The sequence below is a fragment of the Primulina eburnea genome, chromosome 17, assembly GCF_022965805.1.
Source record: "Primulina eburnea isolate SZY01 chromosome 17, ASM2296580v1, whole genome shotgun sequence".
Taxonomy (NCBI): Eukaryota; Viridiplantae; Streptophyta; class Magnoliopsida; order Lamiales; family Gesneriaceae; genus Primulina; species Primulina eburnea.
The window spans coordinates 1,679,591-1,702,924 of record NC_133117.1 but is presented as its reverse complement, the minus strand read 5'-3'; the positions used below and the strand labels follow the sequence as shown (position 1 = coordinate 1,702,924).

The 23,334-nt window shown below is 33.9% G+C and overlaps 3 protein-coding genes across 8 annotated transcripts; 1 reads left to right on the top strand and 2 right to left on the bottom strand.

The window, feature by feature from the left end:
* Positions 1-6: 6 nt before the first annotated feature.
* LOC140818360 (amino acid transporter AVT1A) lies at positions 7-5,334 on the bottom strand. Of its 2 annotated transcripts, XM_073178292.1 has the most exons (13): positions 5,105-5,334; positions 4,759-5,019; positions 2,994-3,274; positions 2,175-2,389; positions 1,968-1,991; positions 1,702-1,882; positions 1,397-1,616; positions 1,168-1,303; positions 1,059-1,076; positions 816-963; positions 652-695; positions 461-523; positions 7-287 (listed from the first exon to the last, which is right to left on the bottom strand). In XM_073178292.1, exons 2-13 carry the CDS (start codon positions 4,965-4,967, stop codon positions 192-194), a joined length of 1,635 nt encoding a protein of 544 aa, XP_073034393.1. In that variant the 5' UTR covers positions 4,968-5,019; positions 5,105-5,334; the 3' UTR covers positions 7-191. The 2 variants fall into 2 exon arrangements, with proteins under 2 accessions (XP_073034393.1, XP_073034392.1); XM_073178291.1 differs by having other exon boundaries at positions 4,759-5,334.
* Positions 5,335-13,732: 8,398 nt separating this feature from the next.
* On the top strand, positions 13,733-17,227 carry LOC140818828 (phosphatidylinositol 4-phosphate 5-kinase 6-like). 2 transcript variants are annotated; one of them, XM_073178885.1, is made up of 8 exons: positions 13,733-15,065; positions 15,199-15,366; positions 15,436-15,601; positions 15,688-15,804; positions 15,874-16,067; positions 16,290-16,417; positions 16,541-16,619; positions 16,708-17,227. In XM_073178885.1, exons 1-8 carry the CDS (start codon positions 13,894-13,896, stop codon positions 16,994-16,996), a joined length of 2,313 nt encoding a protein of 770 aa, XP_073034986.1. In that variant the 5' UTR covers positions 13,733-13,893; the 3' UTR covers positions 16,997-17,227. The 2 variants fall into 2 exon arrangements, with proteins under 2 accessions (XP_073034986.1, XP_073034985.1); XM_073178884.1 differs by having other exon boundaries at positions 16,508-16,619.
* A 2,938-nt stretch (positions 17,228-20,165) lies between these two features.
* LOC140818592 (uncharacterized) lies at positions 20,166-23,307 on the bottom strand. Of its 4 annotated transcripts, none has more exons than XM_073178604.1 (5): positions 23,151-23,301; positions 21,948-22,025; positions 20,922-21,027; positions 20,600-20,676; positions 20,166-20,434 (listed from the first exon to the last, which is right to left on the bottom strand). In XM_073178604.1, exons 3-5 carry the CDS (start codon positions 21,020-21,022, stop codon positions 20,295-20,297), a joined length of 318 nt encoding a protein of 105 aa, XP_073034705.1. In that variant the 5' UTR covers positions 21,023-21,027; positions 21,948-22,025; positions 23,151-23,301; the 3' UTR covers positions 20,166-20,294. The 4 variants fall into 4 exon arrangements, with proteins under 4 accessions (XP_073034705.1, XP_073034703.1, XP_073034704.1 ...); XM_073178602.1 differs by having other exon boundaries at positions 21,923-22,025; positions 23,151-23,299; XM_073178603.1 differs by lacking the exon at positions 21,948-22,025 and having other exon boundaries at positions 23,151-23,307.
* Positions 23,308-23,334: the final 27 nt, after the last annotated feature.

Below are 23,334 nucleotides of genomic sequence, written 5' to 3'. Positions count from 1 at the left end.
TTGGTAAATTAAGCTGAAAACCCGTATTACCAATCAACAAAACAAATGAAACCCAGAATTCAGGTTTCACACTTTCAAGATTGGACAACTTCTGGAATAAGACATAGTTGTGTCTTACAGGTTTAAATATGGCGTTTCACAAGGTTGAAGGCCAAATAAACTTGCTGAAAAACTTGAAACCTTCCAAAAATTTATGAGTACTGCTCTGCAAGTTCGGACAGTGAAGTGTAAGTTCCCAAAATCGCACTGAAAATTCCCAAAGCCGCAATACCAGCACTAAGCACAACCTGAGAGAGAAAATCAGGGCAAACAAGAATGATTAATGGACAAAAGGTCCATGAGATTCAGGTAAATATCCAACTCTGAATGAAAGAAAATATTTCACCACCCTTAACATGTACTACTAAAAGAATACACAATATGAGGAGTATCTAAGATTCTTGGAATTAAGGGAGACAACCTGAGTTTTTGTGGCTTTCTTCCCCTGGATTTTCAAGAAGCATAAAGCTGGCATTATTATTGCCTGGATCAAAGACACATGACGCCTTCGTGTTAGGAATTCTATATTTATAAACTCCATATGAAGTTCGTCATGCAAATAAAGGAAAAAATGCTTAGTATCCATAAAATTGATAGAAGTAGCATGTTCACCATAAGAACACTAAAAAGAGAACCGATTAAAGACATCATAGTACCTGCAAAAGAAGAACAAGAAATAAAATTCATCGGTTGGTATACCATTCGAAGCAACAAGACACACATAAAATGTCAAAGTAGAAGGTAAAATTGAAATGCATATCATGACAGTCACCTACCGAAAAAGGGAATAAGAAATGCGACAATTAGGGAAGATATGACAAGAGCTGTCCGTAGAAGAACAAAACACAAATAACTATTGGACAAGCTAGCAGGTAGCAACTCCTCCAGACTTCTGGCCAGAGGGTTCATCAACAGGGAATACTTATTTACAGCTAAGGAATTAATAGCTATTTCCACAAAAATATAAAATATAGCATCACAATATATTATTTTAGCAGATATTTTTTGAAAGGATATTTGGTGAGTGGACTGACAACCTGCACAAAAACAAACAAGAAGTGAATCAGCAAAGTCAACAGAGCACTTCAACAAGCTCAAACATAGTGTTCATCATCCGTCAGGACTCACCGTTGTCCATAATGCGATTTTAGTACCAACTGAATTTGGTGGTAAATTCAATGTAATCTGTGACTTTGTGTCTTCACCAAACATAAGAAATCCCATGGTAGCAGCACCACCATAGATGATAACGCATAGAATGAAACTGTACGGCGACCAAACGCAACAGTCGTGAGATCTAGAACAGATAAAGTCGACTACTACATGATAAAGGTTTTAAATATCAGTTGTTCAGTACCATACTACTATCGCTTTAGTGAATTTGGTTTTATCAGCCATTGATTGGTAAATATTTGGAAACACTGAGTGTCCGGAGTAGCAATAACCATAGACACCAATGGCAAAAGGCATGCCACTCCAGCTCACCACTTTACTGCTTTGATGAAATCCAACTCCATCCACTGTCCCAACAAGAAATAAACAAAGAACCACCAGAACTGTTGCAATGACGCCACCAGCTGCCAGGATTTAAGATTACTCAAAGTTCCATGCATTGGTAAATATTATAAGAGTATGAAGCAGAAGTAGAATTCTCAAAGATACCTGAAAGATAAGAAATTAAACGAAGATCTTTCAACCAAACAGTTGGTAAGATAACAAGAACAGCGAGAATCCCAAACAAATGCATGGAATCCACCTGCAAGCCCAGTAAATTCATAGATGTTCCAGGAAATAGTCTCGTGAGATTATCCCCTTCAAGGATAATAAATTCCACACAAGATGTCTGCACTCACAGGAAGTGTTAGAATCAAGTCAAGTTTTTCAAATCACCAAAATCCAAAAACAGTGGCGTAAAGCACTTGGCTTACATATAGCTCCGCGTACAATATGATCTGCACAAAAACAAAGATAAAGTACCGTCACTGTAGATAAAATAACAAAAGTAGTACATCAATCAGATAATTTGACATTTTCAATCTTTTGATTCATGCCCTTCCCTCCTTAGAGGAGAGTTTGATCATAGGTAGTCTACTTGCAACAAACATCAATATAAACTAACAGTAATAACAACTTACAGATACAAAAATGCGTCCATATTTCCCGAATGCAGCAGCTCCCATATCAGGAAATGTCATAATTCCTTCTGTACTTTCAAAGCAGTATTTCATTAGAGTAGCAGTATAACAACAGATCAATGCAAAGAGAACAAGCACCAGCAGACTGGCCCAGCCAGATTCTTTCACCGTATAAGGTGTAGAAAGAAGTCCAACTCCAGCCATTACATTAATACCTGTGTCATATCAGGAAAGGATAAAATCAAATAATAATAATAGTATTGGAGTATTTCAATTATCAAATTCAAACAAAAATTTAGATTAAATAATTTTTTATAGCTAGAGAGCCACTCACTAATTTCAATAGATTCATAACATTTTATAAATGTATTTAATATTAGATGAACTCACAAGTCAATTTATTTGAGTATTACTTAATAGAGTTGGATAATCAAGTTTGAAAATAATGAATCGAGCATAAAATTTGAACTTAATTTGAGCAAAACTTTGGCTCAGTAAAGTCTAATTTTCGAGCTGCGAGCTAGCAAAAGTAATTGAACTCGAACTTTCATACATCAATTTGAGTAGTATTTGACTCAAGTCAGTTGATTGACACCCCTACTCTCATACCATAAGTTTGAACACTCACGATCCTATCTGAAAATCCTGCGTAGTCAAATTGAGAATCCATTTCATAGAGCAGAACTGGGGAAGTATTAAAAAAATATATAGGGGACTGTCATCAAAATATATCAGAAATGTTATTTGCAGAGTTGTACATTGGTACTCGGTTCACCAAAAATGTAAGAAATTTACAGATTTGTAGATCCCGTAGCTTACAGTTGAAGATGGTCTGAACTAAGCTACATCCATGCCTTGAAGGGAATTCTCCTGTCAGTTGCTTGTACAACGAAGCATTGTTGGACAATGAAGATTGGGTTCTCAAGTCAGTGACAAGATCCTCAGTTTGACCCTTATAATCACTAAGCAGGGACGCCTTTATGTTTGAGTCCCAGATATTTTGACTGTTGATGTCCATGCTTGCATTACCAGCACCAGATATACGCCGAAGTGTCCCAAAGTTTGGTGATGCAGCTATTGAATATATGTCAGTTGTTTCTCTGAAGAAAAAAACTAATGAGCTGTAAGATTCAGTGGCCCTTCTAAAACAGAAAATAACTTTTTGAGCTTCAAGCATTTGATCCACCAAACCAAAAGATTGAAACTGAAAATAACAGTTTGATTGTTGCACGACAGTAGTTGTCATCAGTCAATAAGTTCCAGCAAACATGAATGATGAATGCCAACATTTGGGACAAACAGAGAAACTTTAAAAGAGTTGATAATATAAAATTAGCAAGAAAGATATAATTGATGGATATGGCTGCAAAAATGAATTTGATGATGCAAAAATCTACATCAATTTTATCAATAATATGCTGGACCAAAACATGCATAGCGGTTTTTGTAGATCATCTTAGCTCCGATTTTAAAAAAAAATTAATAAGAAACTAAGTTCCTCAATACACCAAAAAAATACAATTAAAGGATAAAGCATCCGTCTAACCAATCTTTCAATCTTATCTCCAGTATGATTACTCTTCATTGTAATTAGTAACATGTCAAGGCACATCTTACAAGCATGAAATACAACCAAAGCTGGCTAAAAATACATAGCGACAAAAATAAGGTAATGAATTATCTTGCGTGGATGAAATTCAACCTTACTGCCACAAGTGAACAAATACTTGTTCTGTACATTCGACTTTCTTGTTTCTTTCTTTGGTAAATTCGTAGTTCATTTTGATGTGATTCTTCTGTTTTTTTAATCTTTCCTTATGGTTTCTGTTTTGAATCTCATTTGAAAACGGGGAGAAGAGCTGAAACTGAAAGCAGGGCATATGAGACATCATATGGAAAGGACTGCAAGAGCGTGACACAATATCGGGGTTTTTAAAAGTAATTTGATGAGCGTATATGAATATCAATGGTGGTTGTCAAAAACTAGTGTGACTGCCAATCTTATTGCAATAAATCTCAAAAAAAGAGCAGGTGTCACAGAATCTCCAAGAACTATCGTTCATGGTTTCAATTTGATATTAAAAGAATTTTTGAATGAATCACATTGAACATTTAAATAACACCAAAGAATGACTTAAGCTTATCGAGTACCGAATTAAATTTCCAAGTTAGTTCAAGTCTCTTTGAAAACAGGTGAAATTTTCCTTTACAGTAAGTTGTCTGCTAAAGCTTCCCTTTGCACATATTTAGACATTTCATATTCTATCCCAGTCAGGGCCTAGGCAAGGGGATGCAATAGACCGTGTTTCAAATTTTACTGGTAATTTCTGAAAAACGTAACTTTCAGTTGTAAAATGCATCAACTCGTCCCTGGATACTCTATGTTACCCGCCAAACTTTTCTCAGAAGCATACATTCCCAACCTAGAATCCAAGAATGTGATTGATGGATAAAATTCAAGGTTTTGTGTGAGTAGAAAACCACTAAATCATATCTTTCGCTATAAAAAAAAAGCCAACAGAAAATAGTAAGTCCATAAATTAGTTTATAAATCAAACAAGTATTTGTTTAAATTCATCATCACCTGTAACTCTGAGGCCATTGCTGAGAATAGAGGGAAGAATAGCGGGATACTCCGCCGCCTTCATTATCAAGAACCCCCTCATCTTCACATTCTTCTCCGCCTTCCTCTATACTTCCCTCCTCCTCCTCCAGCGCCTCCACTCCACCTTCATCGCCATCATACTCACCATGTTCCAAAAATAGCTCCAATGAATCCTTGTTCTCCGCCATCACAAGATTCCCCGTCAAGCCTCCTGCGCAGAATGGATCAGCTCGCAGAACCCTTTAAGCAGACACATTCATGGGACTATCCATGTCGGTGCCACAAAAATATGATGCGAAAGGAATACACGGGAGGTATATTTCACCTCAAGAAGACGACGCCGCTGGACTATTTAACACCGTTGCCTGTGTACATACATGCACGCCACTCGCCAGAAAGAGTTTGTGTGAGAGATGGAGCGAGAAAGGAAGAGAGATTTATGCCGATTTTGCGCCTTAAATCCCACGTTGTGTCGTATGGGTGGCTGGCATTTATGGAAGAAATCACAAGATTTTGCTGAGAAGATGACAGCAAAAAGATGACATGAAATTCATCGCTATCAAATGTTTAATTTGATACCTATCGCTTCTTGCTTTGATCCTCTCTCTGTAAATTACGATTTTTGGCGCCTGAACTTGTAAAAAAAAATTGTTTATATTAATTATAATTATTAACAAAAATTACAAAAAATTAATAATTAAAATGATTAAAGTTATATTATATATGTGGAATTAGAAATATATAATTGAATTACTATAATAAATGACAACAATAATCAAATATTTGTTCAAAGTATACAAATTCATAACGTGAAAAATTATATTAATATGCAAATTATTTTAGTAAATTTGAAATAAATAAAATGTGTAAACTTTGTGATATTTTGGGTCCATGTGATGAGTAAAAGTGTTATTTACTTTTTTTAAAAATGTTATTTTAGTAGGTATAAATAATAATAAATGAAAACAATCCCTTATTTCGGTTCAAATTTTATTATTTTTAAAAATAGATATTCACCCAAATATATTTGGTCCTATTTGAATTTTTTTTCTCTACTTTATTAAAAATTACAAATTTTTTTCATTCTAAGGAAGTGTATTGTTGAATTTCTTTGACTTAATAATCAGATTGTAATTTCTTGCATATTGTTTATAATGTCTATTAATTAAACATTTTATATGTTGACGTAATCATAGACGTCATAAGATATTATTCACGTGAACATCTTGTGATACGACGTCCATGACTACATGGACATATTATTATGAGAACATATATATATATATATATATATATATATATATATATATATATATTGTTGTAAAAAGTAAAAATTTATGGTAAAAAGTAAAAATCTCAAACTCTCAAAATTTACCAAACTACACACTTTATAATATTTTTCTCTCTACTCAATTGTGATTTTCTTCACAAATGAGAGATCTATTTATAGGAAATCTTTACAAATAATCCAAAAATAAAATACATCATTACCTACATCATCACACACTAATTTTCAATATTTACAACTCTTATTTTCAACATTCAAATATTCAACATTCAAATATTCAATACACACATTTTAAATATATTTTTCAACACTCCCCCTTGTGATGATGATCATAATGATAGTCTTCATTACGTGTTTTTATACTGCCTCGTTAAAAACCTTACTAGGAAAAACCCATTGGGATAAAAACCATAGTAAGGGAAAAAGAGTGCAGTCACGTAAACTCCACCTGATGTTGGCATGGACAATTCTTCACAAATTTCGTAGATTGCGCATCCCAATATTATATATGTGCTTTCTGAATATTGTCGTAGGTAGTGCCTTTGTGAAGAGATCTGATGAGTTTTCACTTGATTGAATGTGACGAACATCAATACATTTATTCTTATCTAGCTCCTTGGTGAATGCGAAGAACTTAGGAGGAATATGTTTAGTTCTGTCGCTTTTTATGTATCCCTCTTTCATTTGAGCAACACATGCAGCATTATCTTCATATAGTATCACAGGCTTCTCGTCGAATGATAATCCGCATGAGATTTGGTTATGTTGGGTCATTGATTTTAACCACACACATTCACGACTTGCTTCATGTAGTGCAATAATCTCGGCATGATTTTATGAAGTTGTTACAAGCGTTTGTTTCTGTGAACGCCAAGATATTGCAGTGCCTCCACTAGTAAATACATATCCAGTTTGGGAACGTGCCTTGTGTGGATCAGATAAGTATCCAGCATCAGCATAACCAATTATACTTGGACTAGCATATTTTGAATACAAAAGTCCCAAGTCTGTCGTTCCTCGTAGATAACGGAATATATGTTTAATTCCGTTCCAGTGTCTCTTTGTTGGATATGTGCTAAATCTTGCCAACAGATTAACGGCAAAAGATATATCAGGCCTTGTACAATTTGTAAGGTACATAAGGGCACCAATGTCACTTAGATATGGTACTTCTGGACCAAGAATATCTTCATCATCTTCACATGGACGGAATGGATCCTTTTCTATGTTTAATGATCTAACAACCATTGGAGTACTTAAAGGATTTGCTTTATCCATATTAAAATGTTTAAGGATCTTTTCTGTATAATTTGTCTGGTGAACAAACATTCCACATTCTTTTTGTTCAATTTGTAAACCAAGACAATACTTGGTTTTTCCAAAATCCTTCATTTCAAATTCTTCCTTCAAGTATGACACAACTTCTTGAATTTCCTTATTCGTTCCAATGATGTTTAAATCATCAACATATACAACAATAATTACGCATCCGGATGTTGTTTTCTTAATGAAAACACAAGGACATATTAAATTATTTACATATCCCTTTTTCATCAAGTGATCACTTAGTCGATTATATCACATTCGACCTGATTGCTTTAACCCATATAATGATCTTTGTAATTTCACAGAATAACATTCCCTGGGTTTTGAACTTTGTGCTTCAGGCATCTTAAATCCTTCAGGGATTTTCATATATATATTACTATCAAGTGATCCATATAAGTAAGCTGTAACAACATCCATAAGACGCATTTCTAAATTTTCAGATACCGCCAAGCTAATCAAATACCGAAACATAATTGCATACATCACAGGAGAATACGTTTCTTCATAATCAATTCCAGGCCTTTGAGAAAAACCTTGTGCAACAAGTCGAGCTTTATATCTTACTATTTCATTTTTCTCATTTCGCTTTCGAATAAAAACCCATTTGTATCCAACAGGTTTTACACCTTCAGGTGTAAGGACTATAGGTCCAAAACATTACGTTTATTTAGCGAATCTAATTCAACCTGGATGACATCTTTCCATTTTATCCAATCCTGTCGATTTTTACATTCACCAAAAGATTTTGGTTCATGATCTTCGTTATCATTTATGATGTCGATTGCCACATTATAAGAAAATATATCATCAATTTCATCTATATATTTTCGGTTCCATATTTTTCCAGTATTAATGTAATTGATAGAGATTTCATGATTCTCGTCAGTTTGTGGTTCTGACAGAACATTTTCATCATCATGTGTTTCTTCAGGAACACCATTCTCTATTTTGTGATCATCATGTGTTTCTTCATAAACATCATTATTTATTTTGTGATCATCGTGTTTCTCTATGAATTTTCTTTTTCGAGGATTTTTATCCTTGGAACCGACTGGCCTTCCACGCTTCAGGCGTTTAATGACATCATGAGTATCTTCTATTTGTTTCTTTGGAATTTTTCAATTTGAGCAGGGGCATTTGCAGTATGTATATATGATTTAGTTACCCCTTTTGTGTCTGCAAATGCATCTGGTATTTGATTTACTATTCTTTGCAAGTGTACATTTTGTTGTACATTTTTTTCACATTGTTTTGTTCTTGGATCCAGATGTAACAATGATGATACGTACCATGTAATTTCTTTTTTGGTATGTTTCTGTTCTCCCCCTAACGTTGGGAAGATTTCCTCATTAAAATGACAATCAGCAAAACGTGTTGTGAACACGTCGCCTGTCTGAGGTTCAAGATATTGAATGATTGATGGACTATCATAACCGATATAAATTCCAACCTTTCTTTGAGGTCTCATTTTCTTTCGTTGTGGTGGTGCAATAGGCACATACACCATACATCTAAAAATTTTCAGATGAGAAATGTCTGGTTCTTTACCAAATGCAAGCTGTAATGGGGAGTATTTATGATATGCACTTGGTCAGATGCGAATTAATGAAGCAGCATGTAAAATTGCATGTCCCCATATAGAAATAGGGAGCTTTGTTTTCATAATCATTGGTCTAGCAATCATTTGCAGACGTTTAATCAATGATTCAGCCAATCCATTCTGTGTATGTACATGAGCAACAGGATGCTCAACAATGATTCCCATAGACATACAATAATCATTGAGAGTCTGGGAAGTAAATTCACCAGCATTATCAAGTCTAATTTTCTTGATTGTATAATCGGGAAACTGATTCCTCAATTTTATTATTTGAGCAAGTAATCTTGCAAATGCAACATTTCGAGTTGACAATAAACATACATATGACCATCTGCTGGAGGCATCAATCAATACCATAAAGTATCTGAATGGTCCACATGGTGGATGGATTGGTCCACAAATATCACCCTGAATACGTTCAAGAAACATTGGTGATTCAGTTTGGATTTTGACTGGTGATGGTCTTATAATAAGTTTTCCAAGAGAACATGCTTTACATTGAAACTTATTATTCTGAAAGATCTTCTGGTCTTTCAGTGGATGACCATGTGTATTTTCTATAATTTTTCGCATCATTGTTGAACCAGGATGTCCCAATCGATCATGCCAATTGGTTAATATCGAAGAATTATCAACTACCATGTTTGATTCAATGAGACTTATATGTGTATAATGCAATCCACTAGGGAGCATTGGTAGTTTTTCAATCACATATTTCTTTCCTGATTTTTATGTGATAAGACACATATATTTCTCATTCACTTCATTCATTGTTTGAGTATCATACCCATGGGAATATATATCATTAAAACTCAACAAATTTTTTTTTTATTGTGGTGAATATAAAGCATCATTGATCAAAAATTTTGTACCATTAGGTAACAAAAATTGTGCTTTACCACATCCTTTAATCAAGTCTACAGGACCTGATATTGTATTCACCGTTGATTTTGTTGGTTTTAGTTCCAAGAAATATCTTTTATCTCGGAGGATAGTGTGCGTTGTACCACTATCGGGTATGCAAACTTCAGCTTTGCTCATAGAATTTTCCATATTTGAACTTCAAAAAAATATGCAATGAAATAAATTACTGGCAATATATATTTAAATATAACACATATCATAATTATACAATAAAACATTATTCTATGAATACATGAAAAATAAATTATTATACATTTATATTCTACCATTATATTGTTCATTTTCAGAAAAATCATTGAGAAAATCTGCAGCATCAAAATTGTTCATTTCTATCCCACCAACATGTTGATCATTTCCAGAGAAATCATTCATAAAATCACCAGCATCAAAATGAGTTGAATCACTCAAACGCTCACTGCGTTCAGTGAAGTTGGTCTCCTTTTCTTTCCCCTTTAATGATTCTTTATAAAGTTTACAAAGGTTGGACCAATGTCCTGGAGTACCACATCTGTAACAAGAACTTTCATATCTTTTTGAGTGATTCTCATTAACACTTGTATTCTCATGATGCCTTTTCTGTGGATGGTTTGGGACGCTCTTTTGAGATGAGTTATAAAAATAACTATCTCTATTGTTTTCAAAACCACGGCCTCGACCACGACCATGGCCAATTCCACGTCCACGTCCACGTCCACGACCTCGACCTCGACCAAAATCTTGTCTTTGAATTTGATTTTGGTTTCGAGGTTTAAATTCATTTTTACTTACATCATTTACTTCTGGAAATGCTGTTGATCCAGTGGGTCGGGACTGATGATTTCTCATTAATAGCTCGTTGTTCTTTTCCGCCACAAGAAGACAGGCGATGAGTTCAGAATATCTCGCAAATCCACGTACTCTATATTGTTGCTGTAGAGTAATATTTGATGCATGAAACGTGGAAAATGTTTTTTCAAGCATCTCAGATTCTGTGACCTCATGTCCACAAAATTTTAGCTGCGAGATTATTCGATACATCGCTGAATTATAATCACTGACTTTCTTAAAATCTTGGAATCTTAACATATTCCATTCATCACGGGCGGTCGGAAGTATAACTTCCCTTATATGTTCAAATCTTTCTTTCAATCCTTTCCACAAAGCCATGGGATTTTTTTCAGTCAGATATTCACATTTTAATCCCTCGTCGAGATGTCGACGCAAAAATATCATGGCTCTTGCCTTTTCTTGTGATGTACACATGCCATTTTCTTTAATAGTCTCGCTTAGACTCAATGACTCAAGATGCATTTCTACATCGAGAGTTCATGGCATATAATTCTTTGCCGTGATGTCGAACGCAACAAATTCGAGCTTTGTTAAATTTGACATGGTGGTACTAAAAAAAATTACGATGCATTTTATTAGTTAATAAATATTGCAATACAAAGTAACGTTATAAACAACAAGTACAAGTATTTGTAAAAATAAAGAAAACGTACGAGGAGGATATTCTCCGAGATATCCCTTACCGGGAGTGTGGGATGTCGTCTTAACATCCTCCCAGGATTTATAACAAGTTTATGAAAAATTTATTTTTATTATTTCTAATAATAACATTATATTGTATATTAAATAAATACACAATAAATAACAGTAAAATAAATATAATTATTTTTGTTACCTTTTTCTTCTGTTTGGAGCTTGGAAAAGTATGTAGGACTTTTAGAGCTTCGTGCTGATAACGTGTTGTGAAAAAGTAAAAATTTATGGTAAAAAGTAAAAATCTCAAACTCTCAAAATTTACCAAATTACACACTTTATAATTTTTTTTCTCTCTACTCAATTGTGATTTTCTTCACAAATGAGAGATCTATTTATAGGAAATCTTTACAAATAATCCAAAAATAAAATACATCATTACCTACATCAACACACTAATTTTCAATATTTACAACTCTTATTTTCAACATTCAAATATTCAACATTCAAATATTCAATACACACATTTTAAATATATTTTTCAACATATATATATATATATATATATATATATATATATATATATATATATATATATATATATATATATATATATATATATATATATATATATATATATGTTTGGCACCATTGGACGACAAAGGACTATTCCCAACCCCATCCATCTTCTAGTAGTTAGTAGGCGACTCAACGTCATAATTTTTGTAAGATAGTTTTTGTTTGACCATTTCAAGAAATATGATAAGTAGTTTGTTAAGTAATTAGGCACTACTTTTTTTCAATCCTAAATTACTATATTTTTCCCCTAGTACTTAACAAAAGTTTTATATTATATTTGCATTTCTTGGTCGGGTGGGTATATACAAGTAAGTACAATGATTCGAAACTAAAACGAAAATTTAAATATCTTTTGCTAATAAAAAACTGACTAGAATAAAGTTTTTATCTTTGCAAATATATGCTTTGACTTATGTTGATGAAACAGGCATTATACGAACCTTTCAAGATAATCATATTTTTTTTCAGTTTATAACTAAACATGTTCATAGAATTTTAAATGAATTACAAGAAAAAAAGATAGAAAAAAGAAAAGAAAAGAAAGCCGTGAATCACGGACATAATAAAAATATAAAGACAAAAATAAATTCCAAGTCCCAGATGAAATGATTCGAAACTAAAACGAAAATAATAATAGCGTTTGATTTTTAGGTGAAATTAAGGATTAAATATGTTGATCGTTCAATTTGAGGACAGAGAATGAAATCACATTGTATATAATTAATTATTTGATGAAATTGAGACATAATCTAAAAATTTATCGATATAATTAGCACACAAAACTAGATTGAAAAAATTGGGAATAAGGATAAATTATTTTAAGGATATCCTTTTACATGTATTTTTACAATATATCCAAATGACATTAAATTTAAATTTCACGCATGAAATACAACATATGCTAGGTTCTGATATTGTTGAATGTTGCCTACAATATTATAAAGTTGAATATAACAACAGTACATACAAATTATAATATTTTACAGATTTGCATTGAAAGAAATAATTATAAATATATATGAGCACAAATTGGGATATCTTGCAATAGAAACTTCTTTTAAGAAAAATAAGGAAAAGAAATGAGTTGGTGATCTCCGTAACATTTTTAAAATTATATATATATATATATATATATATATATATATATATATATATATATATATATATATATATATATATATATATATATAATTTTAAAAATGTTACGGAGATCACCAACTCATTTATATATATATATATATATATATATATATATATTGCTATTTTTTGGACCCAAAATTCCATTAACTCGCCAAATGCAAGGTAGCCCTCATGTCTTAAGCGATGTTAACGTATGATGAACAAGTTTTATTCTTAAGATAATCTGGAAATATTTTATGTTATTGGCTGTCGGAGAACAATCGATATCTAAACATAGTACAGTGAGATTTTGTGTCAATTTGATCAGTTAAGTATTTTGACAAATGTCCAAATAAAACAACGATCAAAGGGTCTTTTTTTTAAAATAATAATAATAATAAACACCATTACATAAAAAAACTGATGCAAATGTAGCAAGAAAAGGGGACATATGTGTGTGTGTGTATATATATATATATATATATATATATATATATATATATATATATATATATATATATATATATGTAAGGTCGATAATATTTTTTTCTTTTTTCTTTTTTGTTTGGCTTAGATTATTTGCCTCATTGTTTCCATTTTCTCTCCACAAAGGGAGGAAAAAGAAAGGAGATGTAATGAAAGAGAATGAAAGATTTGTTGTTTGCCAATCTTAGTTTTTCTGTCCTTAGCTTGTATGCATGACAGATTCTTCAACTAGGATGAAGATTATATTTCAATAAAACTTATATCTTGGTTTTGTTTTATTCAAATTAATGAGTATATTCTGTCATTTTGAGAGATTATTAGCCTAGCCATGAAGGCGTGGGAGGCGACAGTGCGTAAAACTCAGGCTGCAGCCAAGAAACGTGCCAACACGATATTCGGCACGTCTTATGCAGTAGATAATATTGAGGAAGAAAATGAGGATGAAGAAGAAGGGCATGCAAGTGGAGAAGTGTATCATGCAGAAAGATTTCTACCGAATGGCGACTATTACAATGGCTATTGGGCCGATGATTTCCCTCATGGAAATGGGAAATACTGGTGGACGGATGGATGTATGTATGTGGGAGAATGGTTTAGAGGAAAATCAATGGGAAAAGGCACGTTTAGTTGGCCATCTGGCGCGTCATACGAAGGAAATTTCAAGAGTGGTTTTATGGATGGAGAAGGGACGTACACGGGGGCCAATGGGGGAATGTACAGGGGTTCGTGGGTGATGAATCTGAAGCATGGTTTTGGCTTGAAGGATTATGCTAATGGTGACAGTTATGAAGGCGAATGGAGCCGTGGTGCGCAAGAAGGAAATGGTAAATATCAATGGAAGAGTGGGACTTATTATGTTGGAGAATGGAAAAATGGGAAGATCGGTGGGAAGGGGACAATTTATTGGACCAATGAGAATTTGTACGAAGGGAACTGGGAGGATGGATTTCCGAAAGGAAACGGGACGTTTAGATGGCCAGACGGAAGTTTTTATACAGGATATTGGAGCAAGGATGCAAAAGAACAGAATGGGACTTACTATCCCTCGGGATCAGTGGTGGTGGGAAATCTTGAATGGGATCCTCAAGAAGTTTTCATTAATGATTTGAAGGATTGCACGGTTTGTCCTGCAGAAAAGGTCCCTATATGGCCATCGCAAAAGAAGCTCGCAGTTTGGAGGTCTGCTAAGGGTGCGGAATCGAGTGTTAGGCCAAGAAGGATGTCTGTGGATGGTAGAATAGATGCAGGTGTAGATAAGGATATGGGTAGGATGCGTTTGTCGGATGGAGCCTCACCTCATCATTGCAGTGCCGGTGTTCTTGACAGGGGTGCAATGGCGGGACATGACAGTGATGACACCTTCTCAGGTTTACCAGTTGAGGGTACGAGTACTCGAGGCAGTCCACTCCGGATACCAAAAGTGGTGAAGAGACAAGGGGAGACAATAAGTAAAGGGCATAGGAATTATGAGCTTATGCTTAATCTGCAGCTAGGAATTAGGTAATTAACAATATCCAGGGGCTGATTCAGAAAATAACTTGCCCCGGTTAGACCTGCCTCGGCTTATAGTCATTGTTCTCGACATTTCTTCTTGAAATATACAATGATTCTCTTTATCAATGGTGATGTGCAGGCATTCGGTTGGAAGACCTGGTCCACCTCCATCGTTGGATTTGAAGCCGTCTGCTTTTGACCCGAAGGAAAAATATTGGACAAAGTTTCCTTCGGAAGGTTCCAAGATTACTCCCCCACACCAGTCCTGCGAGTTTCGATGGAAGGATTATTGCCCAAAAGTGTTCAGGTAAATACACAATTTAAAGTTAAGATTAGCAAATTTGGATTCTAAACATAGTATGTTAAACTCATGCAGGACTTTGAGGATGTTGTTCAAGGTGGATGCAGCAGATTACATGTTATCAATATGTGGGGACGATGCACTACGAGAACTTTCCTCTCCGGGAAAAAGCGGGAGCTTCTTTTACTTAACAAATGATGATCGCTACATGATCAAGACGATGAAAAAGGCTGAAGTAAAAGTGAGACTTCTATTTGGTTTCCTGGAGTATGATCCAATCCAGCACAAAAACTGTGTTCTTATTTATGCATATATCATATGTTTCAGGTTCTTCTGAGAATGTTAAATGCGTATTACAATCATGTTCGAGCATTTGAGAACACCTTAGTCACAAAATATTTTGGCCTGCACTGTGTCAAGTTGAATGGACCTGCACAGAAGAAGGTAAGATTTAAAACATCACGTTAGGCTTTTTAATATATCTTGAAAGATCTAACATGATTTATGGTTTAGGTACGGTTCATCATCATGGGAAATCTCTTCTGTTCCGAATATATGATCCATAGAAGATATGACTTGAAAGGCTCGACTTTTGGGAGATTGACTGATAAACCAGAATCAGAAATTGATGCAACTACAACACTCAAGGATCTTGATCTCAACTTCATCTTCCGTCTCCAAAAGACATGGTTCCAAGAACTTCGAAGGTAGAACCCCTATTTAAGCCATTTCAGTTCCAATTCTGTGTTGTCATCTAGCTTTTGTTAGAAAAGGTCGAGACGAGCCCTTCTCTTTGCTCTTCTTATTTTGGAAGAAGATAAGGTAAACAAGTGTCTATGAAAATGTGGCCATTAACTACAACTTTTAGCATAAAAGAACACAGCAAGACCTATAATTTTCAGTTTATTCAAGAATTTTTTCACTTGCAGGCAAGCTGACAAGGACTGCGAGTTTCTTGAACAGGAGAGAATTATGGACTATAGCCTCCTAGTTGGTCTTCATTTCATAGAAGCATCAAATGCTGATCATACTCCTCCTGGTGCAAGAACACCTGTCGGTAATTACTAAACTTGTCTATGATATTTCCATGGCGATATTCTTTTCCCTCCTGATTATTCACAATTGACCTCGATATCTAACGTTTCAGAACCAAGAAATCAAAATTTCTCCTCTGATGCAGATAACGGAGGTTCGGAAACCGAATCAGTTCCATGTTTATCTAGAGCAGATGTAGATCAGTTGCTTCTAGACCCTGAACGGTAACAAATTTTGACAACGCTTTCCATTTTCATTACCACATTATTAGTTTCAAATACCGGTACCTTAAAAGAAACATTTTTCTCCCAGGTGGGCTAGCATAAAATTAGGAATTAACATGCCTGCAAGAGTGGAAAGAACTGAAAGAAGGAACGACGGTGAAGTTCAGCTGGTAGGAGAACCAACTGGAGAATACTATGATGTAATAATGTTCTTTGGAATCATAGACATTCTTCAAGATTACGATATTACCAAGAAACTTGAGCACGCTTACAAGTCCATCCAATACGACCCCAACTCAATATCAGCCGTTGATCCGAGACAGTACTCAAGACGTTTTCGTGATTATATTTTTAAAGTTTTTGCTGAAGACACGTGAAAGATAATCGATCCCATCTTGTGAAATCTTTTCATTGTTTATGCATATATTGTTTCATTTTTATTTGTTCTTTGTGTATATTTTTTAACCTGGTTTGAACTACGTAAGGCATAGGAAACACAGCAGCCACAGATGTTATTCGTCTGTAAAAGAACTTGCCACAGTGAGTTTGAAGGGGCTATATTCTAGGATTGCCTTCTTGGGCCAAATTTACACCGATGATATTTTGTTATCAGATTTGAAACCTGTTTCACCACCAAAAACTGAAAAATGCAAATCACAATATGACTTATTCCATGATGGCTGCTCACTAAATCAAATAATATTTGTGCCTAATCTTTAAAATTCCAACTCTTGCTAGAACCATGCTCATTCAATAATGCGCAACGAAATTTTTAAGACGGCTGATTTTCCAGACGATGTGCTGCTGCATTTTCGAAGTGTCACTTGAACGATTCTTCTATGATTTTTTGAATTCTTCATGTTTTCTTCCAGGTCTAAGGTAAGTGGGCTTACTTTAAATATTAAATCTTGTTATGCATGTTTTTTCGTTTTTATGAAAATACGGTCGAGTACACCTTCTTCTCCTACTCCGTTCTTGTGAAGGTTGTCATATGGTTTTGGGCACTATGAGGATTCAACTGTATATGGGTGGGAATCCCAACCATGACGTACCCTTACGTGGTGTGGGATATAACCGCTATACGGCCTCGTCCCCTTAGAGGAGTAAAAATTAGGGACTGATATCAATAAACCATAGAAAATAGATGAATCTTAGTGCTTGGTAAATGTTATGCATGTGATATGAATGATGTTATGCAAGTCATGTGATTTTAGAAATTTTATGCATGTTGATATATTGTGCTCGATACGGCCCCCACTTGCTGAGTATTTCTCAAAATACTCACCCACCTTACTCTACCCTCCCTAGATAAATCAGAAGAAGAAATAGAAAAAAGAAGAATCGGACACCAGTTTTGAGGCTGATAGTGGACGCAAGAAGGATTTTAATTAAGAATATGTTCTTGTGAGTTTTTGATTCAAGTTATAAATGCTTCCGCATATTTTTATCATTTTCAGAGTTATTATTGTAAATACGATTCCATTTTTTTGGTATTTATGATATAAACTGGTTTTGGTTTCTACTGTACTACGAGGCTTGTTTTTTTAGCAATTTTGTGATTGTTGAATAACGTCGGTGTTGACCAACCCCGGTCTCGGGGCGTGACATAACGTAAAGGCTCTGTGTACTAGTGTGAACTTTGTTCTGTTTACCGACTCCATTGAGGGTCATCAGGTGGCGAAGTTGGGTGTAGTTTTGAAATATGTAGGATAATACATTATAGTCGGGTATTCACCTTTTGCTACAAGTGAAGATATCATATATAATCTGATGATTTAATAGTGCAAGGAGTCTCTGGCAAGAGCAAGAAATGTGTTTTATGAAAATGTGTTTTCCTAGTTGTACATACAATGTCACTATTATTACTCAAAGATACATCATATCATTATCGAATTCAAATGCAGCTTTCGATATATCAATGGCAGCATATTTGATCATGATATATGAGTTGAAAAGACCGTACAGTATATTACTTATAACTTAAGGTTCTTGCAGGCATTATCTCTAATACCTAGAGATCATGGGCCGATGCTACTAAACGCTCTTACCATGGTCTGATGGGTGCAATCAGACATGAGATTTGACATTTTTTTTATCAACGAGCGTTGATAAAAAAAATGAGGCTAATTAGAATAGGCTCGAATAAGAATAAATGTTATTCTGAATTGCACGAAGTTGTGAACCCACGGCTAGCTGTATCCATGAACCATTGAGGGTCACACAAGTATTGGGTTATGTGTTCTCGTTGATATAATCAAGTTCAAAGAGTTGAATTTGGCGACTATAGTTTGATGGAGATCAAAAAAGTTGCTAAAAAAGAGTTTATATGTTAATCCATGTACTGAAGGATGTAGAAATTAACTTAACTGCTAATTTTGTTAGGATATTGGAACTGTCAGTTTTGGTGAATGAGTTCACAAAACTGACAGCTGTCAAAAATAGATCAGTGAAATTATTATTAAAATAAATATTATTTTTATATAATAGTCAATAAAGCTCAAGCCACAAGTTGGCTCGCTGAGCACCTACTCTAACAACATGGTCCCGACAAGACCAACTCTTATTCTCTTCTTGTTGGCCTCGATGTATGAGAGTGTTCACGCCCACATGATAGGATGTTAGTCCTCTACACAGCTGTGGTCAAGAGTTTTCAACATTTCGGGGCCTACACTATTTGACCAACTTTTAAGGATACTGATTACCTAGTACTATGCGGTATATAATTTAATATTTCACATTTTTTAATACAAAATACAGTTTTTATCTCTAAATGTAAATATTATTAGTCACATATCTATTTGGTATTAAACAAAATACGATTTCAGTCGACATATTTTCTTCCTTAATTTCCCTCCGGTGGTAGTTTCGGTTTTATTGTATTTGGAATTTATAATAAATGAGATAAAATAAAATTTAAAAGTTTCCATATGATATGACAGACATGCAATAAAAATGACGTATCGTGAGTATCATCAGTCATTAATTTTTTGTATATATAATCAATTCAAACGAGAGTATCATTAGTCATTAATTTTTATAACTACGTTATTACTTTTGTTTAAATATAAATCAAATTAATTAAAAAAATATATGATACATGCACGCGTGTGCGTGGACATGTACACTAATATATATGAAAACTTAATTAATCAAAACAAAAATTTGAAGGGAAAAAAAATCATTTTCACATAAATTTATATAAAGTCGATAACACAAATATGAAATATGTATCATTCATTTCAGCTGTGACGGTTCTACTCAAACTTCGTATCCAATGCTGCATTCTTTATCGGATTGGCTACAGTTTCACCAATTACCATATCATATAATATGTAGCAAACTTTTAGTCCATTGAGCGGAAAATATGGTGAATATCAGTCCATGTAACATAAGGGCTTTAGTAAGTGTTGTAGAAGGTTTATGATAATCTTGGGTGGCTTGATTCTTTAATAAACCTTTAATCTCTGTTCTTGTAAGCCAATTATAAAATTTCGGTGGCTGCTATCGATTATCGATGTATAGACATGGTTGGAGGGAGTAAGAGGATAGCATAAGTCTCATTTTCGAAATATAGGGAGTTCACACTCAAGTTCAAATTCATAGAATCAGAATATTGGAAATCAAAGTTGATAAATTGATACTACATCTATGAGAAATAAGGTATAAATAGATAGATTACTGCTCGATTTTCATGGATTTAAGATCTTTGTTATTCTTGAACTCCGTAATAGCCTGATCAAAGGTGCTTCTAACATGTCCGCACATTAGCATCAGATCCTGGCAAGAATCTTTGAGTACCTCTCGCGCCGAATCACCTACAACCAGAACACAAAGATCAGCTTTTAAGTAGAAATCGAGTAATATTTAACCTTTGAAGGGACACCAAGTGTGAAACGTTGGGGTGCGCTAAGGCAATTTTCAAAGTTGTTGTATTGATATCGACAGTTTCTTCTTACAAATAAATGGTTCAGTAACATTACCGGTTGTTTGAACTCTAATGTTTACACGAGCATCAGAAGGGTGTGGAATGCTGTAACCACAAAATGAAACTCTGGGGCTGCAAGATATCATTATACCATTTAACATCTACTTTTACAGATATGATTATAATGAGAAAAATCATGCAAGACGATTGAACCAACAGTTGGAAGAAACACAATCGGAACAAAACAGTTATTAACAACAGGGATTGGGTACTATGATTTTTGCTGGAAAGTATGATATCACCTATGCTCTTGCTAACATCTGATGTTTGGGTAACTATAGTTTCGGTGTATAGACCCAATTATATGTAGAACTCACTCTTGATTTAGACTAAATCTCAGAGTATTGGCTAGAGTATGATCCTCATCAGTCAACGAAAAAGTCGCTTGTGAATTATCTTGGAATGACCCCAGCTCCATTTAATCTGAAAAAAGGTAAACGATTATTACTAAAAACAACGGTGTAATAGCATAAAACTCAACAAACAAATGCAGCAACCCTAAGATTCCAATCTCATGTATATAATGGAAAATGTTAGATTTGTCGAGTAAATTGGGTTCAAAAGACATGAAATTTTCCAAGTTTAAAAGCATCTCTGCAGCATAAAACTAACATACATTTGTAATCCCAAGTCCACTCAGCAGAATTCTTTATACATCCATTAATGAACATTAAGAACCCACTTAAACATCATAAGCCAAAACAAAGGTTTCAAACAAAAGCACAAAACATATATACAGACTACAATTGCATGTCCACACTCCACAAGTATCTGTAAGACACGACATCCAATTTGACATCACCACATCCTTCTGACCCCACAGTATCCATTGCTTCAACCATAGTTATGAACACAATATTTCGAACAAAATCCAAAACCTTTTTTCTTCCAGTAAGAAACTTTATTCACTAACATGTAAGTGTTATCTTGTTATTTTCCTATTATTCCATGGTTAAAATGGGTTGTGATAGACGTCATACACAAATCAGATCACCAAAGATCGAGAATTCCTAACAATTAGCATATAACTCTAAATAAGTGCCATTTTTTTCCATCAATCCAACAAGCAAATTCTATTTTACTCACAGTTTACATGAATCCCAACAAAAGCTGGACAAAACTCATCGCTCCTCGCCTCTTGAACTGGATGAGGGAATACACAAAACCCTTAAATCCAAATTATGAAATCGTAATCACAACGACAAATGTTTCAGCATCTCTTTTAGAATGTAAATTTTCTACTATATCCTCATAGCAAGTAGATTTCTTGAACATAACTCAATTTACACAAGGAAATCCAATAAAATACTACTCTCACCTTATGTAGCCGTAGAATGATCGACCTTGCAGGATTTTTCCCTTGCTTGTCCGCCTTTTTTGGGAGAAAAAGGTATTTCACGCTGAATTGCAAGGGCTACAACCTACAAGAATGGTCTCTTCCTTTTAATATATTTATTTTTTATTAATAAATATATTTTTAAAATTTATTCGTTGAGTAACTTGAATATTAGAAACTTATACTTCCAATTAGGTGGAAAAAATACACACGATAAAAATAATTTATACACAAAAATTTATGTGAGACGGTCTCACAGATTAATTTCGTGGGACGGATCTCTTATTTGAGTCATCCATGAAAAAGTATTACTTTTTAAGCTAAGAGTATTACTTTTTAGTGTGAATATCGATAAGGGTTGACCCGTCTCACAAATAAAGATCTGTGAGACCGTCTCACAAGAGACCTACTCTTGAGGCATAAATTATTCTCTTAATTATTCCAATTATTTTTTAAAAAAATCTGTATTAAAATTTTGGGGCCTACACAATTTGGCCAATTTTTAAGGATACTAATTACCTAGTACTATGCGATATATAATTTAATATTCCACATTTTTTAATACAAAATACAGTTTTTATCTCTAAATGTAAATATTATTAGTCACATATATATTTGGTATTAAACAAAATACGATTTCAGTCGACATATTTTCTTCCTTAATTTCCCTCCGGTGGTAGTTTCAGTTTTATTGTATTTGGAATTTATAATAAATGAGATAAAATAAAATTTAAATATCTGAGAACTTAATGAGCTAGTGAAGTTGGCTTACATATTTATAACAATCAAATAGAAATATAACCATGTAAGTTTCCATATGATATGAATGCATGCAGTAAAAATGGCGTATCGTGATGCTATAATGTATCGAACATAATGCATTGATTATTCCGGATTCTAAAATGAATATCGTGAGCTAAAGAGGTGGTTCTTACCAACATTCATATAACACTTTTCTCCACATATCCAAATAAAATTCGTACAATCGATCATTTACGATGTATATATAAACGTCGCTACATTAAGCGACGGTTTTTTTGGAGAACAAAGTCGCTATATGAAGCGACAGTTTTAAAAAAGTAATTGGCGGTTTTTTTAAAAAACCGCCGTTTAAGAAGCGACGGTTTGTACCCATAAAATTCATTAAAAAAACTACTACGCAAAAATTAAAATTATGTAGTAAATTTTCGGTACAAAAAAAATTTAAAACCTGATTTGCGCGAAGATATGCAGCTCCACGTAACGCTGGAAGATCGCACAGACGAGCAAATCTACGAAATAAATACGAAAAATTGTTAGTACAAAATAAAAAAATCGAAACTTCGAAAAAATTGATAGAGATTAACTACTACCAGAGATAGATGAAAAATCGTTTAAGAAAATGTCCGCGAAGG

What these genes read in the sequence shown, in the direction of transcription:
- LOC140818360 (XM_073178291.1), bottom strand. Translation starts at nt 4,967, where the DNA reads ATGGCGGAGAACAAGGATTCATTGGAGCTATTTTTGGAACATGGTGAG. An exon ending in CAATGGCCTCAGAGTTACAG is followed by an intron (nt 3,275 to 4,758) that starts GTGATGATGAAT and finishes TTTTTTCTTCAG; the next exon opens with AGAAACAACTGACATATATT. An exon ending in CTCTTTTTAGTGTTCTTATG is followed by an intron (nt 524 to 651) that starts GTGAACATGCTA and finishes TCTTTGATCCAG; the next exon opens with GCAATAATAATGCCAGCTTT.
- LOC140818828 (XM_073178884.1), top strand. Translation starts at nt 13,894, where the DNA reads ATGAAGGCGTGGGAGGCGACAGTGCGTAAAACTCAGGCTGCAGCCAAG. An exon ending in ATGGACCTGCACAGAAGAAG is followed by an intron (nt 15,805 to 15,873) that starts GTAAGATTTAAA and finishes TTTATGGTTTAG; the next exon opens with GTACGGTTCATCATCATGGG. An exon ending in TTGCTTCTAGACCCTGAACG is followed by an intron (nt 16,620 to 16,707) that starts GTAACAAATTTT and finishes TTTTTCTCCCAG; the next exon opens with GTGGGCTAGCATAAAATTAG.
- LOC140818592 (XM_073178603.1), bottom strand. Translation starts at nt 21,022, where the DNA reads ATGGAGCTGGGGTCATTCCAAGATAATTCACAAGCGACTTTTTCGTTG. An exon ending in AGATTTAGTCTAAATCAAGA is followed by an intron (nt 20,677 to 20,921) that starts GTGAGTTCTACA and finishes GATATCTTGCAG; the next exon opens with CCCCAGAGTTTCATTTTGTG. An exon ending in CATTAGAGTTCAAACAACCG is followed by an intron (nt 20,435 to 20,599) that starts GTAATGTTACTG and finishes TTCTGGTTGTAG; the next exon opens with GTGATTCGGCGCGAGAGGTA.